Source organism: Myotis brandtii, unplaced genomic scaffold (genome assembly GCF_000412655.1).
Source record: "Myotis brandtii unplaced genomic scaffold, ASM41265v1 scaffold62, whole genome shotgun sequence".
In the NCBI taxonomy this organism is placed as follows: Eukaryota; Metazoa; Chordata; class Mammalia; order Chiroptera; family Vespertilionidae; genus Myotis; species Myotis brandtii.
The window spans coordinates 830,548-853,668 of NW_005370366.1; the positions used below are offsets into that span (position 1 = coordinate 830,548).

At 38.3% G+C, this 23,121-nt stretch overlaps 1 protein-coding gene across 5 annotated transcripts in view; it reads left to right on the top strand.

The window, feature by feature from the left end:
* The first annotated feature begins 7,218 nt into the window (after window positions 1-7,218).
* Window positions 7,219-23,121, top strand: part of ZDHHC20 (zinc finger, DHHC-type containing 20) — an 84,986-nt gene continuing 69,083 nt past the window's right edge. For 3 of the 5 annotated variants that reach the window (XM_014528137.1, XM_014528138.1, XM_014528140.1), the window contains exons 1-2: window positions 7,219-7,245; window positions 11,882-11,985. In XM_014528137.1, coding sequence (XP_014383623.1) covers window positions 11,926-11,985 — 60 coding nt within the window. In that variant the 5' untranslated portion in view covers window positions 7,219-7,245; window positions 11,882-11,925. Of the gene's footprint in view, window positions 7,246-9,004; window positions 9,231-11,881; window positions 11,986-23,121 lie in introns of those variants that run through there. The other 2 variants (XM_014528135.1, XM_014528132.1) reach the window with 2 other exon arrangements.

Below are 23,121 nucleotides of genomic sequence, written 5' to 3' on the forward strand. Positions count from 1 at the left end.
GCGGCCGCTCCCAGCCTCCCGCGCTGCCGGCGCGTGGGAAGTTCATTATTTCACGTCAGAGTCAGGAACTCGCAGACAATACTGCTTTTAGACAAAGAATAAGTGAGGTGATGATCGTCCTCGCTGCTGTTTTCTAACGGAGGTTTCCTCAGATGTGGAGATCTCCTTTTATTGTCCTTAACTGTTTCCCTCGTTAGTTCTCACCCGAGTCCCTGGAAAAGGGAAGGAACATCCCGTTGCACTTCAGAGGTTTAGGACACTGGTTTGGTTAGGTTGTGCTTAAGATGGAAGGAAATTGGCTGTCAATCCAAACATTGTTCTGGCTGTTGCGCGGTTGGTCTGTCCTAAGGGATAGGCGTGGTGCGACCGCTCAGATTGACACTGGCCTGTGCCTGTCTGTCCGCCGGCAGTGTCCGCTCTTCGGGAAACGGGGCCACACCGTCTGCGGGGTTTGTCAGAGCAGCCCCTTGCTCTCCCTCGCCTTCGCGTCCACGCAGAGTCCACGCTATCAAAAAAAGGACCGCTGTTATATATACTTAAAGAAAGAGCCACATGAGATAGAAACGAGTTGTGAGAATGGAAAGCTGTGCCGCCCGCTCCGCTTGAAGGTTGGCACAACCAGGACTTCCGCAGTTATGGCTGCGGGTTTGTACAGCTCTCAAATAAGTACTTGGCAAAAACCGAGTTCTGCACGTGGAGGAGAAAGCTTTGCCTCAGAAGGCTTGAAGATAGGTTTTTAAATGAAACTATCCACCTTTAAGAAAATTATTTTGTACTCTGGAATATTTAATTCCAAGGAAAATAGAACCAGAATAAATTAGTTGTGGAATACATTTCCAAATAATAATCTGCTGAATATTATTTAGTCTCATCTTTTTGGAGACCAAAATGTTTACTATCAGTGATTTTCGAATCAATTAAGGTTGGCTAGAGTTAGGTATTTTTTTTTTTTTTGAGACTACTTCCGGTAGGTGATAGTGATCATAGGGTTCTCATCAGCTTATGGTAATACTTTATCTTATTTACTCTGAAGTGGGCATTCATTACAAAAGTTGTACCTGTCTTATTTAATTCTGTCAGAAGATTGTCCCCCACCCTATTTTAATCCCATAGTGGTTTTGAAGTAAAGCCTCTGACGGAACACTAAAAATGTGCATTTATGTTGAAATTGCACATTTAATCTATCGAAAGATGACATCAAACATAAAGAAAGGAAAATGAACATGAATTAAGAAGTGCTGTGTGCACTAATGGGGATGGAGGGGGTCATTTCATTCTTCCTTCAATATGCCACAGATGTAAGAAATGAGACTGAGCAAATAGGCTCTTTGGTTAGGTCACACAATTGTTGAGTGGGTATTAGAATGTACCACATCTCTCTATTATACATATAATTTTTAGTGAGCCATGAGGGTATTTTAAAATACTGATGGTGAAAGGTCTTACATAGTGCCTGTATTTAATACTTATAAGTTATCTGAGTTAGAGTAGGGAGAATTTGGGAGGTCTGCTGGACTTGAGCATAAAAACGTTCAGTCTCATATTCAAACTTTTCTTTAAATTATTCATGTATATTTGTTTTAATAAGCACAGACCCTCCCACTGAAATACATTAATATATAACTTTTTATATTTTTCTATTAATATATAACTTTAAATTGAGAGAAGTGTCTTAATGTGCTGTTTTCATAATTTTTATAAAATTTTCATAGCTTCTGGTATTCTTTATCAAACTATATGGGAAAGGATGATAATAATTATCTTTACATGTGTTAATTTATTTAATGCTCATAATAATCTCCATAAAGTAGGCCCTGGCCGGTAGCTCAGTTGGTTAGAGCATCCCTGATGCACCAAAGTTGTGGGTTCATTCTCCAGTCAGGGCACATACAAAAGTCAGCTAGTGAATGCATAAATAAGTGGAACAACAAATCTGTGTTCCCCCCTCTCTCTCTTTCTCTCTCCCTCTCTCTCTCTCTAAAATCAATAAAAATAAATTACTATGCAAGACAAGTCTACTTGTTTATCCAGACCTGGACACTCGGGCACATTTCAGTATTATTTATGATCCATTTGTAAAGGGTGTCCCAAAATTCATGCAAGATTTGAATTTTGCGTGAGCATTAACAACAACAAAAAATAAAAGCCTAATTTTACTTGGTTTATTGAATCAGATTCTAATATCTGTTGCCCTTTGATTTCAATCCCTTCAATTTGATAAGCATTACCAAGTACCAATTATGGCCCAGGAGCAGGAACAGTGAAGACCACGGCTTTGCGTATGTGCCAGCAAAGCCGTGGAGGCCATTTACCCGATGTGCTATTCCATACATAACCCTATACTGTATACTTTATGAATTAATAAAAAATTTACAATTTTTAATTATAAACCTGTGTTTTCTATCAAAATTACTTCTTGCGTGAATTTTGGGATACCCTTTATAAGGCAGCGATTTTCAACCCATGTGGCGAGGCACACTGGTGTGCTGCAAGAATTTTTAAAACATACAGTACCTGGCCCTAGCTGGTTTGGCTCAGTGGATAGAGCGTCGGCCTGGGGACTGAAGGGTCCCAGGTTGGATTCCGGTCAAGGGCACATGCCGGGGTTGTGGGCTTGGTCCCCAGTGGGGGGTGTGCAGGAGGCAACCCACCAATGATTCTCATCATTGATATTTCTCTCTCTCTCTCCCCCTCCCCCAATCCTGGTTGGGCATGTACAGGAGGCGGCTAATCAATGTTTCTCTTTCACAGCGATGTTTCTCTCCCCCTCTCTCTCTCCCTCCCCCTCCCCTCTTCCTCTCCCCCTTCCTCTCTGAAATCAATAAAAATCATACAGTACCTATTTAGTCAGGGCCACTGACCTCTTTTCCCTTAGATTGTCAAATAAAAAAAATGACAACAGCCAACACAATAATAGCCATCTGATGCCCTGGCCTATGTGGTTCAGTGGTTAGAGTGTCAGCCTTTGGACCGAAGGGTCGAGGATTCAGTTCCCAGTTAAGGGCACATACCTGGGTATGGGTTTGTTCCCCAACCCTGGTCAGGGCACATGCAGGAGGCAACCAGTGGATGTGTCTCCCTCACATCAATGTTTTTCTCTCTCTCTCCTGCTCCCTTCCATTCTCTCTAAAAATCAATGGAAAAATATCCTTGGGTAAAGATTAACAAAATTATAAATATATTTAGGATTGTTGTGTCCTCTTGATGAATTGACCTTTTATCATTGTGAAATGACCTTCCTACTCCTGGTGATATTGTTTACTTTGAAATATACTTTGGCAAATATTAACATGTCTACTAATCTTTCTTTGAATTAGTGTTAGCATGGTATGTCTTTCTCCTTCCTTTTACTTTAACCTGTTTATATTTGTATATTTAAAATGTATTTGTTTGCCTGGCCGGTGTGGCCCAGTGGTTGAGCGTCGACAGACCTGTGAACCAGGAGGTCACGGTTCAATTCTCTGTCAGGGCACATGCCTGGATTTCAGGCTCCCCCGTGGGGATGTGCAGGAGGCGGCCGATCAGTGATTCTCTTTCATCATTGATGTTTCTATCTTTCTCTCTTCCTTTCTGAAATCTATAAAAAATATATTTTAAAAAATGCATTTTTTGTAAACAGCATATAGTAGGTCTTGTCTTTTTTGTTTGTTTGTTTTGTTAATCCTCATCTGAGAATATCTTTTACATTGATATCTAGAAAGACTGGAAGGGAGAGAGAGAGAGAGAGAGACATTGATGTGAGAGAGACACATCGATTGGTTGCCTCCCACACATGTCCAGACATGGCCAGGAATTGAGCCAGCAACTGAAGTACGTGCCCTTGACCGGAATCAAACCCTCGACCCTTCAGTCCATGGACCAGTGCTCTAAACAGTGATCCAAACCGGCTAGGGCAGGTCTTGTTTTTTTTTTTAATCCAATCTGAAAATCTCTGCCTTTTAAAAAATTGACATGTAGCATCATATTAGTTTCAGGTCTACAGCATACTATTCATATGTATCTATATTGAAAAATGATCACCACAATAAATGTAGTTAACATTCATCCCAGAAATAGTTACAAGTTTTTTTCCTTGTGATGAGAACTTCTAAGATTTATTCTCTTAGCAAGTTTCAAATATACAATACAGTATCATTAACTATAGTCACCATGCTGTACAATCTCTGCCTTTTTAACTGAGGTGTTTTGACTATTTACATTTAATGTGATTATTGAAATGGTTAAGTTTAAGCCTTTTCATTTGTTGTTTTTTAATCTGTCCTATCCTTCCTTCCTTCTGCCTTCTTTTGAATTAATCAACTTTTAAATGATTTAAAATTTCTGAATTATTCTTATGATTTTCTCTTCTTTGTTGGCTTATTAGCTGTAACTCTGTTATTTTAGTGATTGCTTTAAGGTTTATAGCTTACATCTTTTAACTTATCATAACCTATCTTCAAGTGATACACAATTTCACATGCTTTTACCTTATAAAAGCATTCCTTCATTTCTTCCCTCCAAGCCTTTATGCTATTGTTGTCATACATTTTATGTTGTAAAACTCACACTATATTGCTATCATTTTGTTTAAACAAACAGCTTATTATTTTTTTAAAGATTTGAATAATAAGAAAACAAATGTTAGGTATTTACCCATGTAGTTACCATTTCTAGTGCTCTTCCTTCTTATTTATTTATTTGTTTTGTATTGATTTGAGAGAGAGAGAAGAAACATCAGTTTGTTATTCCAGTTATTTATGTATTCATTGGTTGATTTCTTGTCTGTGCCCTGACTGGAAATCGAACCCCCAGCCTTGGCATATTGGGACAACACTCTAACAAACTGAACTACCCAGCCAGGGCTTTTCTTTCTTTCTTTCTTTCTTTCTTTCTTTCTTTCTTTCCTTCTTTCCTTCTTTCCTTCTTTCCTTCTTTCCTTCTTTCCTTCTTTCCTTCTTTCCTTCTTTCCTTCTTTCCTTCTTTCCTTCTTTCCTTCTTTCCTTCTTTCCTTCTTTCCTTCTTTCCTTCTTTCCTTCTTTCCTTCTTTCCTTCTTTCCTTCTTTCCTTCTTTCCTTCTTTCCTTCTTTCCTTCTTTCCTTCTTTCCTTCTTTCCTTCTTTCCTTCTTTCCTTCTTTCCTTCTTTCCTTCTTTCCTTCTTTCCTTCTTTCCTTCTTTCCTTCTTTCCTTCTTTCCTTCTTTCCTTCTTTCCTTCTTTCCTTCTTTCCTTCTTTCCTTCTTTCCTTCTTTCCTTCTTTCCTTCTTTCCTCCCTCCCTTCCTCTCTCTCTCTCTCTCTCTCTCTCTCTCATCTCTCATCTCTCATCTCTCTCTTTAAAATCCTCACCTGAGGATATTTTCCCCCATTGGGTTTTAGAGAGGAAGGCAGGGAGGGAGGAAGAAAGGGAGAGAGAAACATTAATGTGACAGAGACACATCGATTGCCTCCTGCACTTGCCCCAACCAGGGCAGGGCTTGAACCTGCAACCTAAGTATGTGCCCTTGACTGGGATTCAAACCCAAGACCCTTCAGTGGGCAGGCCAGTGCTCTAACCATTGTACATACCAGCCAGGGCCAGCCTAGGACCTTTCTGATGGTGACATTGCTAAAGCACTGGTAGGAGTATAAAATGGTACAACCCCTAAAACAGGGATTTTGGGGAAAGGTGGACAGATTTACTTTTGGTCCGGTAATCCTACTATTAGGAATCCACTGAAAATAAACTTCCATAAATGACACATGCATAAAATTATTTATTGCCACATCATTTGTAGCAGCAGAAGATTAGAGACAACCCAGATGTCTATCAATAGAGGCCTAATCGTATTACTGGAACTCCCATACAATGGAGTACTGTGCAGTGCTTTACAAACAAGCCATGATTGTGTCCATGTACTCATGTATAATGATGGAAAAAAAGGTGTGGAATGGTTTATAAATGGAGAAATGGGAAATATAGGGTGGATAAAAGTAGGTTTACAATTGTGAGTATAGGAAACACAGAGCTTATACTTGTATTATTATTTATTAATGTATTATTTTCCATATAAACAACTGTGTAAACCTACTTTTACCTCACCCTGTATGTACTTACTTGCTTATTTTGCTAAAAGAAATATTAGAAGGATAAAACAGACATTAATAAAAATGATTACTTGGGATGAGGAATAAAAGCCAGGCCTTTCTGAGTACCTCTTTATAGAGTTTTGACTTTTAAACCACTGATACTTTATTCAAATTGAAAAAAATAAAAGAGGGGAATAAAAGCAAACAGTTCAGTTTGAAATCATGAAATAAATGAACTTAATTTTTAAATTATTTTTTCTTTTTAAAAATGAACTTGATTTTATATAAAGTTGATACTATAACTACACACAGGAAAGAATTATTTCAAATGACTTTTGAACATAGTACTCCTTAGTGGGATATAGTTTAAAGCCAAGCCAAATAAATTTAAAAGTTGCAAAGAAATCTTAAACTAGATTTGGGTACTAGGTGCCTTACAAAATAACAACTTACTAATAGTGCAAAGAAGAATATATTGAGCCCTAGCCGGTTTGGCTCAGTGGATAGAGCGATGGCCTGTGGACTGAAGGGTCCCGGGTTCGATTCCGGTCAAGGGCACATGCCCATGTTGTGGGCTCGATCCCCAATAGGGGGTGTGCAGGAAGCAGCCTATCAGTTTTAGCTAGGGTGGAGGAAGGAATTTTATTTTCTTTTGTTTGTGCATTTGTTAAAAATAGCACTGCAGTTTTTAAAGTATTTTATGTATATTTTAGGAAAAAACAAATAAGTAAATTAATTAGGAACTAAGATTTTCATTGTAAAAGCAAAGAGATACAAATATGATACCAAATAAATTATTTAAAAACCTCTATAGAGATACATCACAGACTAAATAACTCTGAGTGCCATAGAGGAGATTCCTGTTCATTCTTTAGGTAGCATTAAGGAAAGAGCTAAAGATACTTCAAACTATAAACATATGGATACACTTAAAATGAACAAAGGTCTGGGAAAAATGTGTAATGTGATTGCAGTGTTAATGATAAATAATTTGAATTTTAGCATTTTAGTGTTTTTAGGACTTTTTGTGCAATTCTAAAGTTGCATTAGTGTTTACGTTTTATAACTAAACTTTATTTTTATGAAAATGATATTAAGATGAATAGTCAACTGGCGATAAAATTTATGTACAAAATGTTTAAAGTATATTTATTCACTGTTTTTTCTTTTATTCTAGTTACTCTTTCTGGAAATGGAGAAAATGGTAAGACACTTTTAGTCTCAGTTTAAGTAGACTTCTTATGGTATCATAATTGCAACCTTCCTCCTTTTTATTTAGTGATGACTATTTGTGCTTTTATTTTTAGAAAGACAATATATATATTTTTAGCTTAAGTAACTAAAATGAGATGTAATACTGGGTTTATTTCTATACATTCAATATATTCTTTTTTTTTTTTAAATATATGTTTATTGATTTCAGAGAGGAAGAGAGAGGGAGAGAGAGATATAAACATCAATGATGAGAGAATCATTGATCGGCTGCTTCCTGCACACCCCCTATTGGGGATCGAGCCCACAACATGGGCATGTGCCCTTGACCGGAATCGAACCCGGGACCCTTCAGTCCACAGGCCATCGCTCTATCCACTGAGCCAAACCGGCTAGGGCTCAATATATTCTTCTTTGCACTATTAGTAAGTTGTTATTTTGTAAGGCACCTAGTACCCAAACTTCTTTGGTATACTTATATATTTCTGCCTTGTATAGACTTTAGAATTCTATAGTAATAGTTTAGATATTTAATATCAGTTTTAGCTAGGGTGGAGGAAGAAATTTTATTTTCTTTTGTTTGTGCATTTGTTAAAAATAGCACTGACAATTAGTTAAATAGGCAGACTGTAAAAATGAAGATTGCTAGTTCATTTTGAAAGGGAATTAAAGTTTTTATAATGACTAGTCAATGACAATATTTTGAGAAAAATATTTGCTCAAAATTCACTGAGATAAAATAAATTTTTCTATCTATTGATCAAATTTCAAAATAAAATTTGATTTGAGATATGGAAATCCAGAGGATTTCTACAACAGTTGAATAGTTAGAAATTAATATTTATCCTTATTACTGGAAATAATTAGGCATTCATTATGTAAATCTCAAGTTACCTTTGAATCTGGTTTCTCATTAACAGAAGAAACTCAATCTTGGTAGGCATGCTTTTCTTCCTTTAAATCAGTACTGTTTTCCATATGTTGAATACGCACATACAGAATGCAGAGAATTTCTGAAATTCTTACAACAGAATTTTAAACTTGTATCATTATTTCTCATTATTTCTTGGGGCTATTTTCCCCATGTCTTCCAAAGAGTGTTTTGATGATGTTTTTTGTTTGCTTATTAGTCTTTAATTCAGTTATAGGTGATATTTAAATCAGATATTTTGATTTATAGGTTCAGTTTTTCTTTCAGCTTTGATTTAATTTGCTTAGGTAACTTTTACTTTATATATTTCTTCCAGCATATATATGACCAGAAGTTTGTTATTAGCAATCAAATTGATTCAAACTTACTTAAAAGCAATATTTTTTATTCTTTACATCATATTTTTTTAAATATATTTTTATTGATTTCAGAGAGGAAGGGAGAGGGAGAGAGAGAAACATCAATGATGAGAGAGAATCATCTATCGACTGCCTCCTGCACTCCCCCTACTGGGGATCGAGCCCACACCCAGGTATGTGCCCTGACTGGGAACCGAATCATGACCTCCTGGATCAGGGGTCCTCAAACTTTTTAAACAGGGGGCCAGTTCACTGTCCCTCAGACCGTTGGAGGGCCGGACTATAGTTTAAAAAAAAACTATGAACAATTCTATGCACACTGCACATATCTTATTTTGAAGTAAAAAAACAAAACAGGAACAAATACAATATTTGTATTTGCATGTGGCCCGAGGGCTGTAGTTTGAGGACCCCTGTCCTGGATCATAGGTTGATGCTCAACCACTGAGCTACACTAGCCAGGCTGCATCATAATTTTGATGCTGGAGGGGCAAGTCCCTAGTGGCAACTCGAACCCAGAGCCAAGAGGTATTTGGGCTTGGAGCAGAAAAGAATTCAAGACTAGAGCCAGAGAAGAGGTTAAAGTGGAAAAGCAGGTTTTATTGAGCAGAGGGGACAAGCAAGAAAAGCCACTCTACTGGACTCTCCTCACCAAAGAAGGAAGATAGATCCCAACCATCTCTACAGGTTGACTTACATCTGTTTGTAGTTTCTATGGAAAATTGCTGGTATGGGGAAATAGAGAGTGGGAAAAGGTTGAGAATAACTCTGACCTTTACAAGGTATATTTTGTGGCATTGTGTTTTCCCTTTATGGCAGTGGTTCTCAACCTTCCTAATGCCGCGACCCTTTAATACAGTTCCTCATGTTGTGGTGACCCCCAATTTCATTGTTACAAATTGAACATAATTAAAGCATAGTGATTAATCACAAAAACAATATGTAATTATATATGTGTTTTCCGATGGTCTTAGGCGACCACTGTGAAAGGGTCGTTCGACCCCCAAAGGGGTCGCGACCCACAGGTTGAGAACCACTGCTTTATGGTATGGGTAAATGATAAGGTATGGGTGAGTAGCTGTTTATCAATCTTCTCAGGAATTTTCTTTGTCCAGAGGCTCTTCATGATCTGCTTGCATCTCCAGTCAGCTGAGTTTCATGTCAGACAGCACGTAGCAGGCCCCTGACTTAACTTTGACTTTAGTTAATTTATATAGCTCTCATGCCCCTTTCCTATATCAACTTGATAATAATAATGATCTGTTAAGTACTTACTATATTACCGGCATTATGCTGAGAGATATATTTTACCTGTTTTGTAACTGAGGGTTACAGTTTTTAAAAGCAAAAGCCATTTTGTTTTTGTTCTTATGGAGAGCTGAAATATTCTAAAAATATGTTAAATGTTTTTTAACATATTTCTGGAGTATATTGTTTTATATTTTGGCCGTAGTGTAAGTAACTAAATGACCAAGTTTAAAGTAATTCTAGGTTACCATTTATTTCAAAGCTATATGATATTATGTAGATGAGGATTAATAGACTTGATTGAATATCAGGCCAGGCAAAAGTATAAATCAGTGAAGTGAGTTAAGAAGTTGACAGTTGGTATAACAGTAGGAGACTGAGCTCCAGCATGCTTTTCCAAAGGAAAAAAACAAGTAAAGAAATTGTATTGAATCCACTGGGTAGAACACTGGAGGGAACAGAGATTATACAAAGTACCGATTTTGAGAATCCAGAATTTTCAATGAGGATTACAATCAGTTTTAATGGAAGTGAAAATAAGGCAAATTTGAACATAAGAGGAGGTAGTGGTATCTGTCCTGGCGCCCAGCACATTTGGTTGTGCCCCAGGGGGTCCAGAAAAAGGGAAGGTACAAGTTACCCAGACACTTCAAGAGTATGTTATCATAGATGCAAAAAGACAGATAGGCTCAGTTAAGGTAAAGTTTGACCTTGTCAGTGAAGATACAGGCCTAGGACATAACTGCCCACCATAACTGCTTTTAGTTAAAGTTTAATTTCAGACCATCTTTTGTGGTTACTTCAGGTCTCTGAGTTGACAATTTTTTATTTTATTTTAAAAGAAACTTTTAAAACCAAAAACATAAGGAAAAATAACCTCAGACCAAAGGAAGAACAGGATTTATTATGTGCCAGGCATTGTCGTGTTTTGCATTTATTATATTAGCTCATAAATATTAAGCAACTAACTTTAATGAATCTAGTGGTTTATTGAAGTCTGAGCAAATTATTTGGGGAGTAGGGTATGAAGGGGTAATGAATTCATAAGGTAATGGAGAAGGTTTTTGTGGAAGAAGTAGTATTTGATCTGAAATTTAAAATGGGTAGAACAAACTTTTTAAAAAATATATTTCTATTGATTTTAGTGAGAGAGGAAGGGAGAGGGATAGAGAGATAAAAACATCGATGAGAGAGAAACACCGATTGGCTGCCTCCTGCACATCCTCTACTGGGGATTGAACCCGAAACCCGGGCATGTGCCCTGACCGGGAATTGAACCAGTGATCACTTGGTTCATGGGTCAACGTTCAATGAGTGAGTCACACAGGTTGGGCATACTTGTGTTTTTTAGTGGGTTTGTGATGTTGAATTCTAAACTTAGAATTTAAGTACCTGGTAGATAGTTCTTGCTTCTTGTGGAAATCATTCTCACTTCTTCCAAATAGAAAACTACAGAACCCAACAGTGAGTTAATATTTGGAGATAAAGATGTTGTAGTCTTACACTAATTTATTTGGGAAAGAATTATGACAGAAATTCAAAGTGGCTGAAATTTTTGATTACCCTATGTTGAAAGGAGAATGAAATTTAGGATATCTTTCTGAACAATCCAAGAATTAAATTTTCTAATGTACTGATTATTTGCTGTGTTATGAACTTCCTTTATTTTCAGTTCATAGTAAATGTTCATAGTAATGGAACATTTATTTAATATTCATAGCAATGGATTTAATGTTCATATTAATGGAATCTGGTTTAAGTCATTGAAAATCTAACTTTTAGAAGAGCTTGAAATGCAACCAGTGAAAGAGGTGTTTCAACTTATATCTTCAGCAACTCAATAAAATCAAATCTCATCTCAGACTAATATTACAGAAACTATAAATCATGCTCTTAAATACAGAATGCTCCTTCATATCTGTAATATTACATCATGCAGATAAAGGACTTTATATATTTTATATCTTTAGTGTGTTATATTTATTTTTTATTAGGTTAAACCTCCTGACCCTAAATATTGTGTTTTAATGTAATGCTTTTTCCTGTTTTCACCAGGATTCAATGAAATATTATTTGTTTTTATTTACCAGGAAAGGCCGTTGTTTACCTTGTGGCTTTTCATCTGTTCTTTGTTATGTTTGTATGGTCCTATTGGATGACAATTTTCACCTCTCCCGCTTCCCCCTCCAAAGAGGTAAATTTAATGTTGGTAAATTGCCAAATGCTGTAACTATGGAAATATTTTCCCTGTGTTACCTTTGTTAAAGCTTTATTATATGGTGCATTTGTTCTGTTTCCATTCATGGATCCTGCTTGGTAATTCTGCATTGTGGATGACTCATAAGCCTATTCTCAGATACAACTCTACTGACATAGCATAGTTAAAGATTAATGATGTGTTAAAGTTTAGCTGTACTTATATTCTTCTGCCATGTTATATTTTCTTAAAGACATACTTATGTTACTGGAGTAAAAAAATCTTAAGGGACAGAATGAAGTTAGAAAAGTAGGTTTTATTTTTAGAAATCTTTTAACATATTTCTCGGGTCTGAATGAGTATGCTACAACTAAAGAGTTGATTTGATTGTGGGAATAAATTGTCTAGGGCAGTGGTTCTCAACCTTCCTAATGCCGCGACCCTTTAATACAGTTCCTCATGTTGTGGTGACCCCCAACCATAAAATTATTTTCGTTGCTACTTCATAACTGTAATTGTGCTACTGTTATGAATCGTAATGTAAATATCTGATATGCAGGATGTATTTTCATTGTTACAAATTGAACATAATTAAAGCATAGTGATTAATCACAAAAACAATATGTAATTATATATGTGTTTTCCGATGGTCTTAGGCGACCCCTGTGAAAGGGTCGTTCGACCGCCAAAGGGGTCGCAACCCATAGGTTGAGAACCGCTGGTCTAGGGTATTGCTTGTTACACCTTAATTTGGCTGGTGTTTCTTCTAGTTGAAGGTTCTATCTGGAAAATAATGTGAGTGAACGTTTACATAGAGTAAGTTTCAAGACCAGTGTCTCTCTCTTGCCTTGATATCGCCTGAATTCACCTTTACCTGTAATTTAATATAGCTAGATGTTTAATATATTCCCTAGAGTTAGGATCGTCTGAGTTTGGTTTTTCTGCTGTAACATATTACTTAATGAATCTGAGCCTTAGTTTCTCATTGGAAAATGAAGTTAATAATAATGCCTGTCTCTGTAGGATGTTTTTGTGAGAATTAAATGAGATTCACTCATGTAAAGCTTTTGATATAGTACCTGCCACATGATTAACACTCAGATATTAGCTGATGATGACAATGTAATTATTTCTCTTCATAATTCTTTAAATTTATAGACCAGATGTTTAAAATGATCAACTTCCACTTAACTTTTTATAGAATAATATATATGCAGAAAAATATACATACCATAAGTGTACACTTGATGAATTTTCACAAACTAAACACACTTGAGTGACCACCACCCAGGTAAGAAGCAGAACATTACCAGCTTCCCGTAGCTTCATGCTCCCTTTCACTAACCCACTTCATGGGAAGCCACTCCAGTAGCACTGATTAGTTTTGCCTAGTATTTCACATAGATGGGGTCATACAGGACATATACTTTGTGTGTGGCTTCTTTCATTAACATCCTATTTGTGAGATTTGTTCGTACTGTTGTATACAATTGTGGGAAATTCATTCTCATTATTTAGTATTTAGTTGTGGTCTATAACACAATTTATATACCTCGTCTGCTGTTGATGGGTACAGATGTTTGGGTAGCTTCCAGTTTAAGGTTACTACAAATAGTGCTGCTGTGAACATTCTAGTGCATGGACAAATGCATATACATACACACATACATATGTGCATACATATATAGTTCTTTTGGGTAGATGCATAGGAATAGAATTGCTGGATCATAAGTTATATATACATTCGTCATTAGTAGATAATGCCAATTTTTTTTGTCCATTTTCTTATTGTGTGCTTTTGTTTTAAGGGGTATTATAAAACATTAATAAAACAGTGTTTCTTCAAGTACATTCTTCAGACATTGGTAATAGTCGACCCTTAGATTTATGCCATCCATATCTAAATCTCTTAAGTTGAGAAAAGGGCCTGATTTTATTTAATCAATCACTTGTCGTGATGGCTGTTGAAACATAGCATGCATGAGAATTTAGTTCTCATTATGGAAAATAAAAATTAGAATAAGAAAAAGCAATTGGTAATACTTTTAAGAAGCAGTATAGTATAGAGGTTAAGAACTCAGACTAGCTCCAGACTGCCCAGGTTCAACTCTTATCTCTGCTACTGAGCAGTTGTGTGATGGCAGAGACTTTGCTTAGCTGTCTGTAGCTCAGACCTCTCCCCTGTAAAATGAGGATGACAGTACTACATACCTATGGGATTGTTTTAAGGGTTGAATCAAGTAATATATGTGATTAATAAATGTATAGTAATATATACTGAGTGGCCAGATTATTATGACCACCTGACGTTTGTAGGCAAATTAGCTATAATTTCGCGCTGAAGTTGCTAGAGGGCCAGACCATTATAAACGTCAGAAAAGCACAACATACCTAAGTATTGTTGCTGATCAAGTTCATCCTATCATGTTGATGGCGTATCCCAATGGAGATGGCTTCTTCCAACAGGACAATGCACCATGCCACGGTGCTCGTATTGTGCAGGAGTGCTTTCAAGAACATGAGGGAGACTTTACCTTGCTTGGATGGCCCCCATAATCACCAGATCTCAATCCAATTGAGCATTTGTGGGACGAAGTTAAAAGAGCCATCAGGCAGCTGGTTCCACAACCATCAAATCTCACAGAACTGGACAGTGCTATTCATCAGGCCTGGTGTCAGATTCCTCACATCACCTTTCAACATCTCGTGGAGTCAATGCCAAGAAGAATCGCTGCAGTATTTATTGAAGGCAAAAGGGTGGCCAACGAAATACTGCTGGGGTGGTCATAATAATCTGGCCGGTCATAATAATATGGCCACTCAGTGTATAATTAATACTATACTAGTAAAGTGCTTCAAAGAATGCCTAGGACACAATAAGTGTCATCTAAATGCCATTATCTTCTTTTCTATTGGTTGTTTTTGGCACCCATTTGGCCTTCTGGCCAGGGCTTAAGCTTTTATATCCACTGCTTCCCTATTTCCACAAGTTTAGCTGCCTGTCCAATTATGCATCCAGTGTCCCTGCTTCGCACATCCTGCCTTCCTTGTCATGACTCTATTATCTAGTATTGTAATTGGTGTTTTACTTGTTTGTATTACCCTATGGGTGCAATGTGCCAAAAACAACCAACAGAAACGAAGATAATGGCATTTAGTTGGCACTTAGTATGTCCTTAGCATTCTTGAAAGTACTTTATAGTATTAACTAGTAGCCCGGTGCACGAAATTCATGCACATTAAAAGGGAGTTAATTGCCCTAACTGGTTTGGCTCAGTGGATAGAGCATCAGCCTTCGGACTCAAGGGTCCCGGGTTCAATTCCGGTCAAGGGCATGTACCTTGGTTGTGGGCACATCCCCAGTGGGGAGTGTGCAGGAGGCAGCTGATCGATGTTTCTCTCTCATCGATGTTTCTAACTCTCTATCCCTCTTCCTTCCTCTCTGTAAAAAATCAATAAAATATATTTTTTAAAAAGCCAAAGAATTCTGGGTGTTAATTTTGTACCCTGCTGCATTACCAAATTTATTTATTAAGTCTAGTAGTTTTTTTGATGAAGTCTTTGGGGTTTTCTATATACAATATCATGTCATCTGCGAATATGACAGTTTTACGTCTTCTTTTCCAATGTGGATGCCTTTTATTTCTTCTTCTTGTCTGACTGCTTTGGCTAGCACTTCCAGTACTATGTCGAACATGAGTGGTGAGAGTGGGCATCCCTGTCTTGTTCCTGTTCTTAGGGGAAATGGATTTGGTTTTTGCCCATTGAGTATGATGTTGGCTGTAGGTTTGTCATATAAGGCTTTAAATATTTTGATTTATGATCCCTCTACTCCCACTTTGCTGAGAGTTTTTATCAAGAAAGGGTGTTGGATTTTGTGAAATGCTTTTCCGCATCAATTGATATGTGATTTTTATCTCTCAATTTGTTTATGTGATGTATCACATCTATTGATTTGTGGATATTGTACCATCCTTGCATCTCTGGAATAAATCCCACTTGGTCATGCTGTATGATCTTTCTAATGTAATGCTGGATCCAATTTCCTAGAATTTTGTTGAGGATTATAGCATCTATGTTCATCAAGGATATTTGCCTGTAGTTCTTTCTTTGTGGTGTCTTTATCTAGTTTTGAAATTAGGGTAATACTGGCTTCATTAGAAAGAGCTTGGAAGTGTGCCTTTCTCTTGAATTTTTTGGAATAGTCTGAGGAGGATAGGTTTTAATTCTTCTTTAAATGTTTGGTAAAAGTCCCCTGTGAAGCCTGTTCGGACCAGGGCTTTGTTTGCTGGAAGATTTTTGATTACCACTTCAATTTTTTCAGTAATTATTGCCCTATTCAGGGTTTTTTATTATTCCTGATTGAGTGTTGTAAGGTTGTATTTTTCTAAGAATATGTCCATTTTGTCTAGGTTGTCCAGTTTGTTGGAATTGCGTTGTTCATAGTATTATTTCATAATCCTTTGTATTTCTGTGGGGTCGGTTGTTACTTCACTTCTTTCATTTCTAATTTTGTTTATCTGGGTCCTCTCTCTTTGCTTCTTGGTGAGCCTGGAAAAAAATGTAAGCTTGAACCTATGGTCCGAACACGTGGGTGGCCCCATGTGCCTGAGTGATGTAGGCTTGATAGAGTTCAGGTGCATGTAGTTGAGTAGGATTGAAACCCAGGAGAATGTTGTAAACATCTTGGTCACGCCCTTACTTTGCCTCGTAGCATCTGCTATAAAATAAGGGCATGTCTCTCAGAGAAGCAGCGTCCCACGGAGACCCAGCTTTCATTCTCTTGTCTGTCTTTTCTAAGCCTTTCAACCGCCCCCACTTAGGTTCACCCTTGGCTGTGCCGGTGTGGCACACTTTAGAAAGATAATGCCTCCACGCTCCCAGGGCGGGTTCCTGCCTCAAATCCCACCCTTACAGGAAACAGCTCTGGGAAACAGCTTGGGAGAGGGCGCAGCTGTTGCCAAGACAACCCCTGCAGGACTGACTTCCTTCCACTTGGTCGAGGCGGTTCTGGACATGATGAACACCACCCAGGGTTTTTATAAAAGTAGGTTATATATTACTATACATTTATTAATCACATATATTAACTTTCAGCTTTTTGAGGATGGGGTCATTTCCCCACTTTTACCGCATAGTGGGTGTTCAGTAAGTACTGAATGATTGAATTATTAAATCATTAAGGGCCAGCTAAGCTGCCTTAACAACCAAAGACAGGAACTTAAGGTTCTCTTTCTAAATAAGAGTAGTGTGCTGACTGAGATACTTTATAAGTAATTACCAAGCTGTAAGACAGAGCTAATGTAACTGTGCTCAAAGGGCTCTTCAAGCTCAGAGGTTAGAGCAACAATTAGAGATCAAAATCTAGAGGAATTGATTGGGTCTAAAAAAATACATTTTTAGGAAAACTAAGTTATAACTATGGGTATTTTTTCAGTTTTTCAGTCAGCATGAACTTACTGAGTATTTACTGTTTGTAAGACTGGTAGGCAATGGGAATAAAAAAAGACAGATAGGGGCTTTACATTTAAAGGGAAAGACAGATGATAAGTAAACAAATAATGATAAATTGTGATAAATTTTAAAAAAGGAACATGATGTGGTAGAGCATAACAATAAAAGCTATTAGAAAAAAAGCTATTTTAGATAGTATGGTCAAAGAAGTCTTCTCTGAAGAAGTGCCATTTAAGCAGAGACCTTTATGAATATCTCTTTCACTAAAGTATAAGGTTCTTGAAGGAAGAATCTTTGTGTTTTTTTAAAAATATATTTTATTGACTTCAGAGAGGAAGGGAGAGGGAAGGAGAGATAGAAACATCAATGATGAGAGAGAATCATTGATCAGCTACCTCCTGCATGCCCCACACGGGATTGAGCCTGCAACCTGGGCATGTGCCCTGACCAGGAATCCAATCATGACCTCCTGGTTCATAGGACGATGATCAACTGCTGAGCCACGCCAGCCAGGCAAGAATCTTCATTGTTTATTGCTGTGTCCTCATTAGCTACAGTCAGACCTAGTGTATAATGGACAGATTGCTAAATACTAGAATGAATGAATGAATGAATGAATGAATGAATGAATGATGAATGGTGAGGAGGAGGCAGCATATGAAGAGCTGATAGGTGTCCTGCTGTGTATGGCTAAGTGGTTAGAGTGTCAGTCTGTGCACTGAAGGGTGGTAGGTTTGATTCCCATATCTGGGTTGCAGGTTCAATCCCTGGCCCTGGTCAGAGCGCATGCGGGAGGCAACCAATCAGTGTTTCTCCCACATTGATGTTTCCCTCCCTCCCTCCCTCCCCCTCTCTCTAAAAATCAATGGAAAAAATATCCTCAAGTGAGGATTAACAACAAAAAGAGCTGGTAGGCAACTTTGTTTCTGTTCATCTTTCTAAAAAGAAAATATCTTTCCATCACTTCTCTGGCAACACTTCAGAGTTTGTCAGCTACAAAATGAAGTTCCTGCTCATTTGCATGGTATACAAAATGCTTCATAAACTAAAATCTTACCAACTTCATCTCCATTGCTTCTTCCTGGAACTCTGTACTCAAGTAATATATTACCCTGAACACACTATTGTCACATCTTCGTACTTCTATACCTTGTTCTTTTTGCCAGGATTCTCTTTCTCTGTCTTCTGGAAAGATTCCTGTTAATCTTTCAAAACCCAGGTTAGATACCACTTCTTCCAGGAAACTTTCATTGACAGCTCCCACCCCCAAAGGAGCTTTTAGCTTACCTTGTAAAGTTAATGTTGTATTTGTTATGCTGATTTGTAATTTGCAGTTCTCTGTTTACATGGATAACATTTCTACTAGACTTGCCTTAGCTGGTTTGGCTCAGTGGATAGAGCGTTGGCCTGCAGACCAAAGGGTCCCAGATTCGATTCTGGTCAAGGGCACATACCTGGGTTATGGGCTCGATCGCCAGTAGGGGGCATGCAGGAGGCAAATCAATGATTCTTTCTCATCATTGATGTTTCTATCTCTCCCTCTCCCTCTCTGAAATCAATAAAAATATATATTTTTTTAAAAAATATTAGCTGGGGCGGAAGTGGGGAGGCGCTCGGAGGAGTGGGACCATCCCGTGCCAGGAAGGGCAGGGGTGAGAGCGCATAGCACCCCCCTCAGCAGTCCTTCGCCACCTATCGCTCGCACTCTGAGTGCCCAGCAGCCCACTTGCCAGGGGAAGGAGCACAGCACAGCAGGCGGGAGGCTTCCACTCACTCCTCTGGTGCCATGACTGGGCGGAGCTGCTGTGTTGCTCCGGAGAGGCGGAAGCCCGGAGGCGCCCAGAGAATGTGGGACCAGCCCTAAGCGAGTCAAGAGACTGAGGGCGGGGCTTGAAGCGGCCAGAGACGGCCAGAGGGTTTGGGGGCTGGGCCAGGCACGCTAGAGCTCTGCGTGGAGAAGTTCGGGTGTCAAGGCAGGGTGGCAAGGCAGGGTGGCGTCGTGCGATTTCAAATCGTGTGCTGGGCTCCTAGTTAAAGAAATAAAGGTTCTATGTGGTTACAATTTTCACTTCCCTAACAACTGTGCAAGCTTGAATCCCCATAATAAATCCCTCAATCCATTTCAAAAAAAAAAAAAAAAAAGAAACATTTTTACTAGACTTTATGAATGTACTTTTGAAGGCAAGGTGTATATTTTTAGTCTTTGGACCCCTAATAACTGGGACAGTGCCACACTCTTTCTTGGTATTTAATGTATATTTAAATTAAAACTGTCTGAACACCGAACCGAAAATGATATTTCATAGTTTGAATTATGTTCAGTAGTTTTTAATGGAAAATAGACTTCTAGTAATAATTTCAAAACACTAATTCATTTTAAATTTTGTTTTATTCCATTCCTCATCTAAAATTTGGGCATTTCTTGAGATTTTCATTTGGTGTTAGTTTTCATAATTTATAACCTTAATTCTTAAGGAAAAATAATTATGTTAAGGCCTGGAATACTATGATAGGCTACAGATAGGACAGCCCAGGGAAATTTGTTCAGATTTCACAAGGAAACTAAAATTTGGTTAGAACATCTCCTATCCAGATACGTATTTAAGGTCATGTTACCGGCATTGGAGTTTTTGGGTTCCCCAAGATAGAAATCAAGAAGAACCCCCAGAGAAACTTCCAGACAGGTTTTTAAAAAATAGCTTTTTATTTTTAGATTATAGTTGATGTACAATAGCATATTAGTTTAAGGCAAGCATGTCAAAGTCGCAGCCCATATGCCTCATTTATTTGGCCCGTGTTAGCCTTTGAGTTTGACATGCTTGGTTCAAGGTATGTAGCCCAGTGATTAGACATTTATATAACTAATAAATCTAGTTACTCACCTGGCACCATACATAGTTATTACAGTTTTATTTACTATACTAGAGGCCTGGTGCACAAAAATAGTGCATTGGTAGGGTCCCTAGGCCTGGCCGGCAATCAGGGCTGATCTGTGGGGCAGCTGGCGGGGCCATTGGTGTCCCCGCTTGCACCCACCTGGGCCTGATGCCACCCGCTCGCTGATCGCCCCCACTCACACCTGCCTTGGCCTGGCACTGCCCGCTCACCTGCTCCACCATCCCTCCACGGTCCAGCTCTCATCAGGGCCCATTGGGGCCAGCAGCGCCTCCACTGCTGCCCACTGCCAGCGCCGCGTTGCTGATGCCCGCCATGTTCCACGCCGCCCCCCGGTGGTCAGCGCATATCTAACTCCCCGTCCGTCAAACTCCTGCCCATGGGGACAACTTGCATATTAGCCTTTTATTATATAGGATTCCCTATGCTGTACTTTACATCCCTGTAACTATTCTGTAACTACCATTTTGTACATCTTAATCCTTTACCTTTTTTACCAATTTCCTCAACCCTCCTCCCAACTGGCAGTCATCAAAATATTCTCTGTATGTGTGACTTTGTTTCTGTTCTTCTTGTTCATTTAACTTGTTTTTTTAGATTCCATATATAAGGGAAATCATATGGCACTTGTCTTTCTCTGTCTGACTTATCTCACTCAGCACAATTTCCTCTAGGTCCATCCATGTTGTTGCAGATGACTGGATTTCATTCTTTATTATAGCTGAGTCATATTCCATTGTATGTATGCATCACTTCTTTATTCATTCATCTTTTTTTATGTTTTTATTGATTTAAGAGAGAGGAAGGAAGAGGGAGAGATAGAAATATTAATAATGAGAATCATCTATCAGCTATATCCTACATGCCCCCTACTGGGGATCGAGCCCCCAACTCAGGAATAGAATCATGTGCCGTGACCAGGAATAGAACCATGACTTCTTGATTTATGGGTCAACCCTCAACCACTGAGTCACACCGGCAGTGCTCCATTCATCTATTGATGGACACTTAGGTTGTTTCCATATCTTGGTTATTGTAAATAATGCTACAGTGAACATATGGATGTACAGTATATGTTGTTGTTATTAATCCTCACTGGAGGATATGCTTAAAGAGAGAAAGGGGGAGGGAGAGAGAGAAAGAGAGAAACATCTATCAGTTGTGTTCTGCATATACCCCAATCAGGGATTGAACTCACTATCCAGGTATGTGCCCTGACTGGGAATCAACCAACAACCTCTCGGTTCACAGGACAGCACTCAACCAACTGAGCCACTCCGGCAGGGCTATATACTGGGTGTACCAGTTAATCGGATTTTTTTCAATAGCTGGAGTTAACATATGTTGATATATATGCGATTTGATATGTATGCTATTTTGTTGTATTGACAACAAGCTCCAAAGCTTTATCTGTCAAATTTGCTGAAGGTGTTAACATCATAGATATTTTTACGCTTAAAAATGTCAAATTTTGTGCCCAAAAAAAAAGCATTTGCGGGAAGTTTTAATTCAATATTTTGAAGAAAAGTGCTGCTGAATACTTTGGGAAGCTTATGGTGAACATGCTCCATCTCAAGATACTTGTGAACGCTGGTTTAAACGCTTTAAAAGTGATGAGTTCGATGTGAAAGACAAAGAACATCCAGGTCAACCGAAAAAGTTTGAAGACCAACAATTATAAACATTATTGGATGAAGATGCATGTCAAACTCAAAAAAACAACTTGCAGAAAGATTAAACGTTGCTCAGCATACCATTTCCGATCGTTTATAAGCAATGGGAAAGATTTAAAAGGAAGGAAAATGGGTCCCACATCAACTGAACGAAAGACAAATGGAAAACTGAAAAGTCACCAGTAAAATGTTGCTTCAATGGCACAAAAGAAAGTCTTTTTTGCATCGAATTGTGACTGGCGATGAAAAGTGGATTTATTTTGAGAATCCTAAATGCACAAAATCCTGGGTTGATCCAGGTCAACCATCAACATCGACTGCAAGGCCAAATCGCTTCGGAAAGAAGACAATGCTCTGCGTTTGGTGGGATCAGGAAGGTGTGGTATATTATGAGCTTCTAAAACCAGGTGAACCCGTTAATACTGATCACTACTGACAACAAATAATCAATTTGAACCACGCTTTGATCGTGAAACGACCAGAATGGGCCAGAAGACATGGCAAAGTAATTTTGCTTCATGATAATGCACCATCACACACTTCAAAACCAGTTGAAAGACATATTAAAAGATCTTGCCTGGGAAGTATTAACCCACCCGCTGTATTCACCAGACCTTGCTCCTTCAGATTACCACTTGTTCTGATCAATGGCACACGCACTTTCTGAGCAGCACTTCAAAACGTGGAAAATTGGATCTCTGAATGGTTTGCCTCAAAACAAGAAAAGTTATATTGGGATGGTATCCACAAATTACCTGAAAGGTGGGGGAAATGTGTAACTAGTGATGAACATTACTTTGAATAAAGCACTTTTGATGTTTCTCTTGAAATTATTGTGTGTTTTTTATTACAAAATCCACCATTATTAACCAGTACACCTAGTATTTATTTTTTTAGTTTTTGGATAAATACCTAGAAGTGGAATTGCTGGGTCCTTTCTTGCTTCTAGTTACAGCCTTTGTTTTAAAGTCTGTTTTGTTGCCATGGATGGGTGGCTCAGTTAGTTGGAGTATCGTTCCATGCACCAAAAGGTTGCAGGTTCAGTTCCCAGTCAGGGCATATTTCCTAGGTATGCACATACCTAGGTTACGGGGAGTGTATAGAAGGCAAT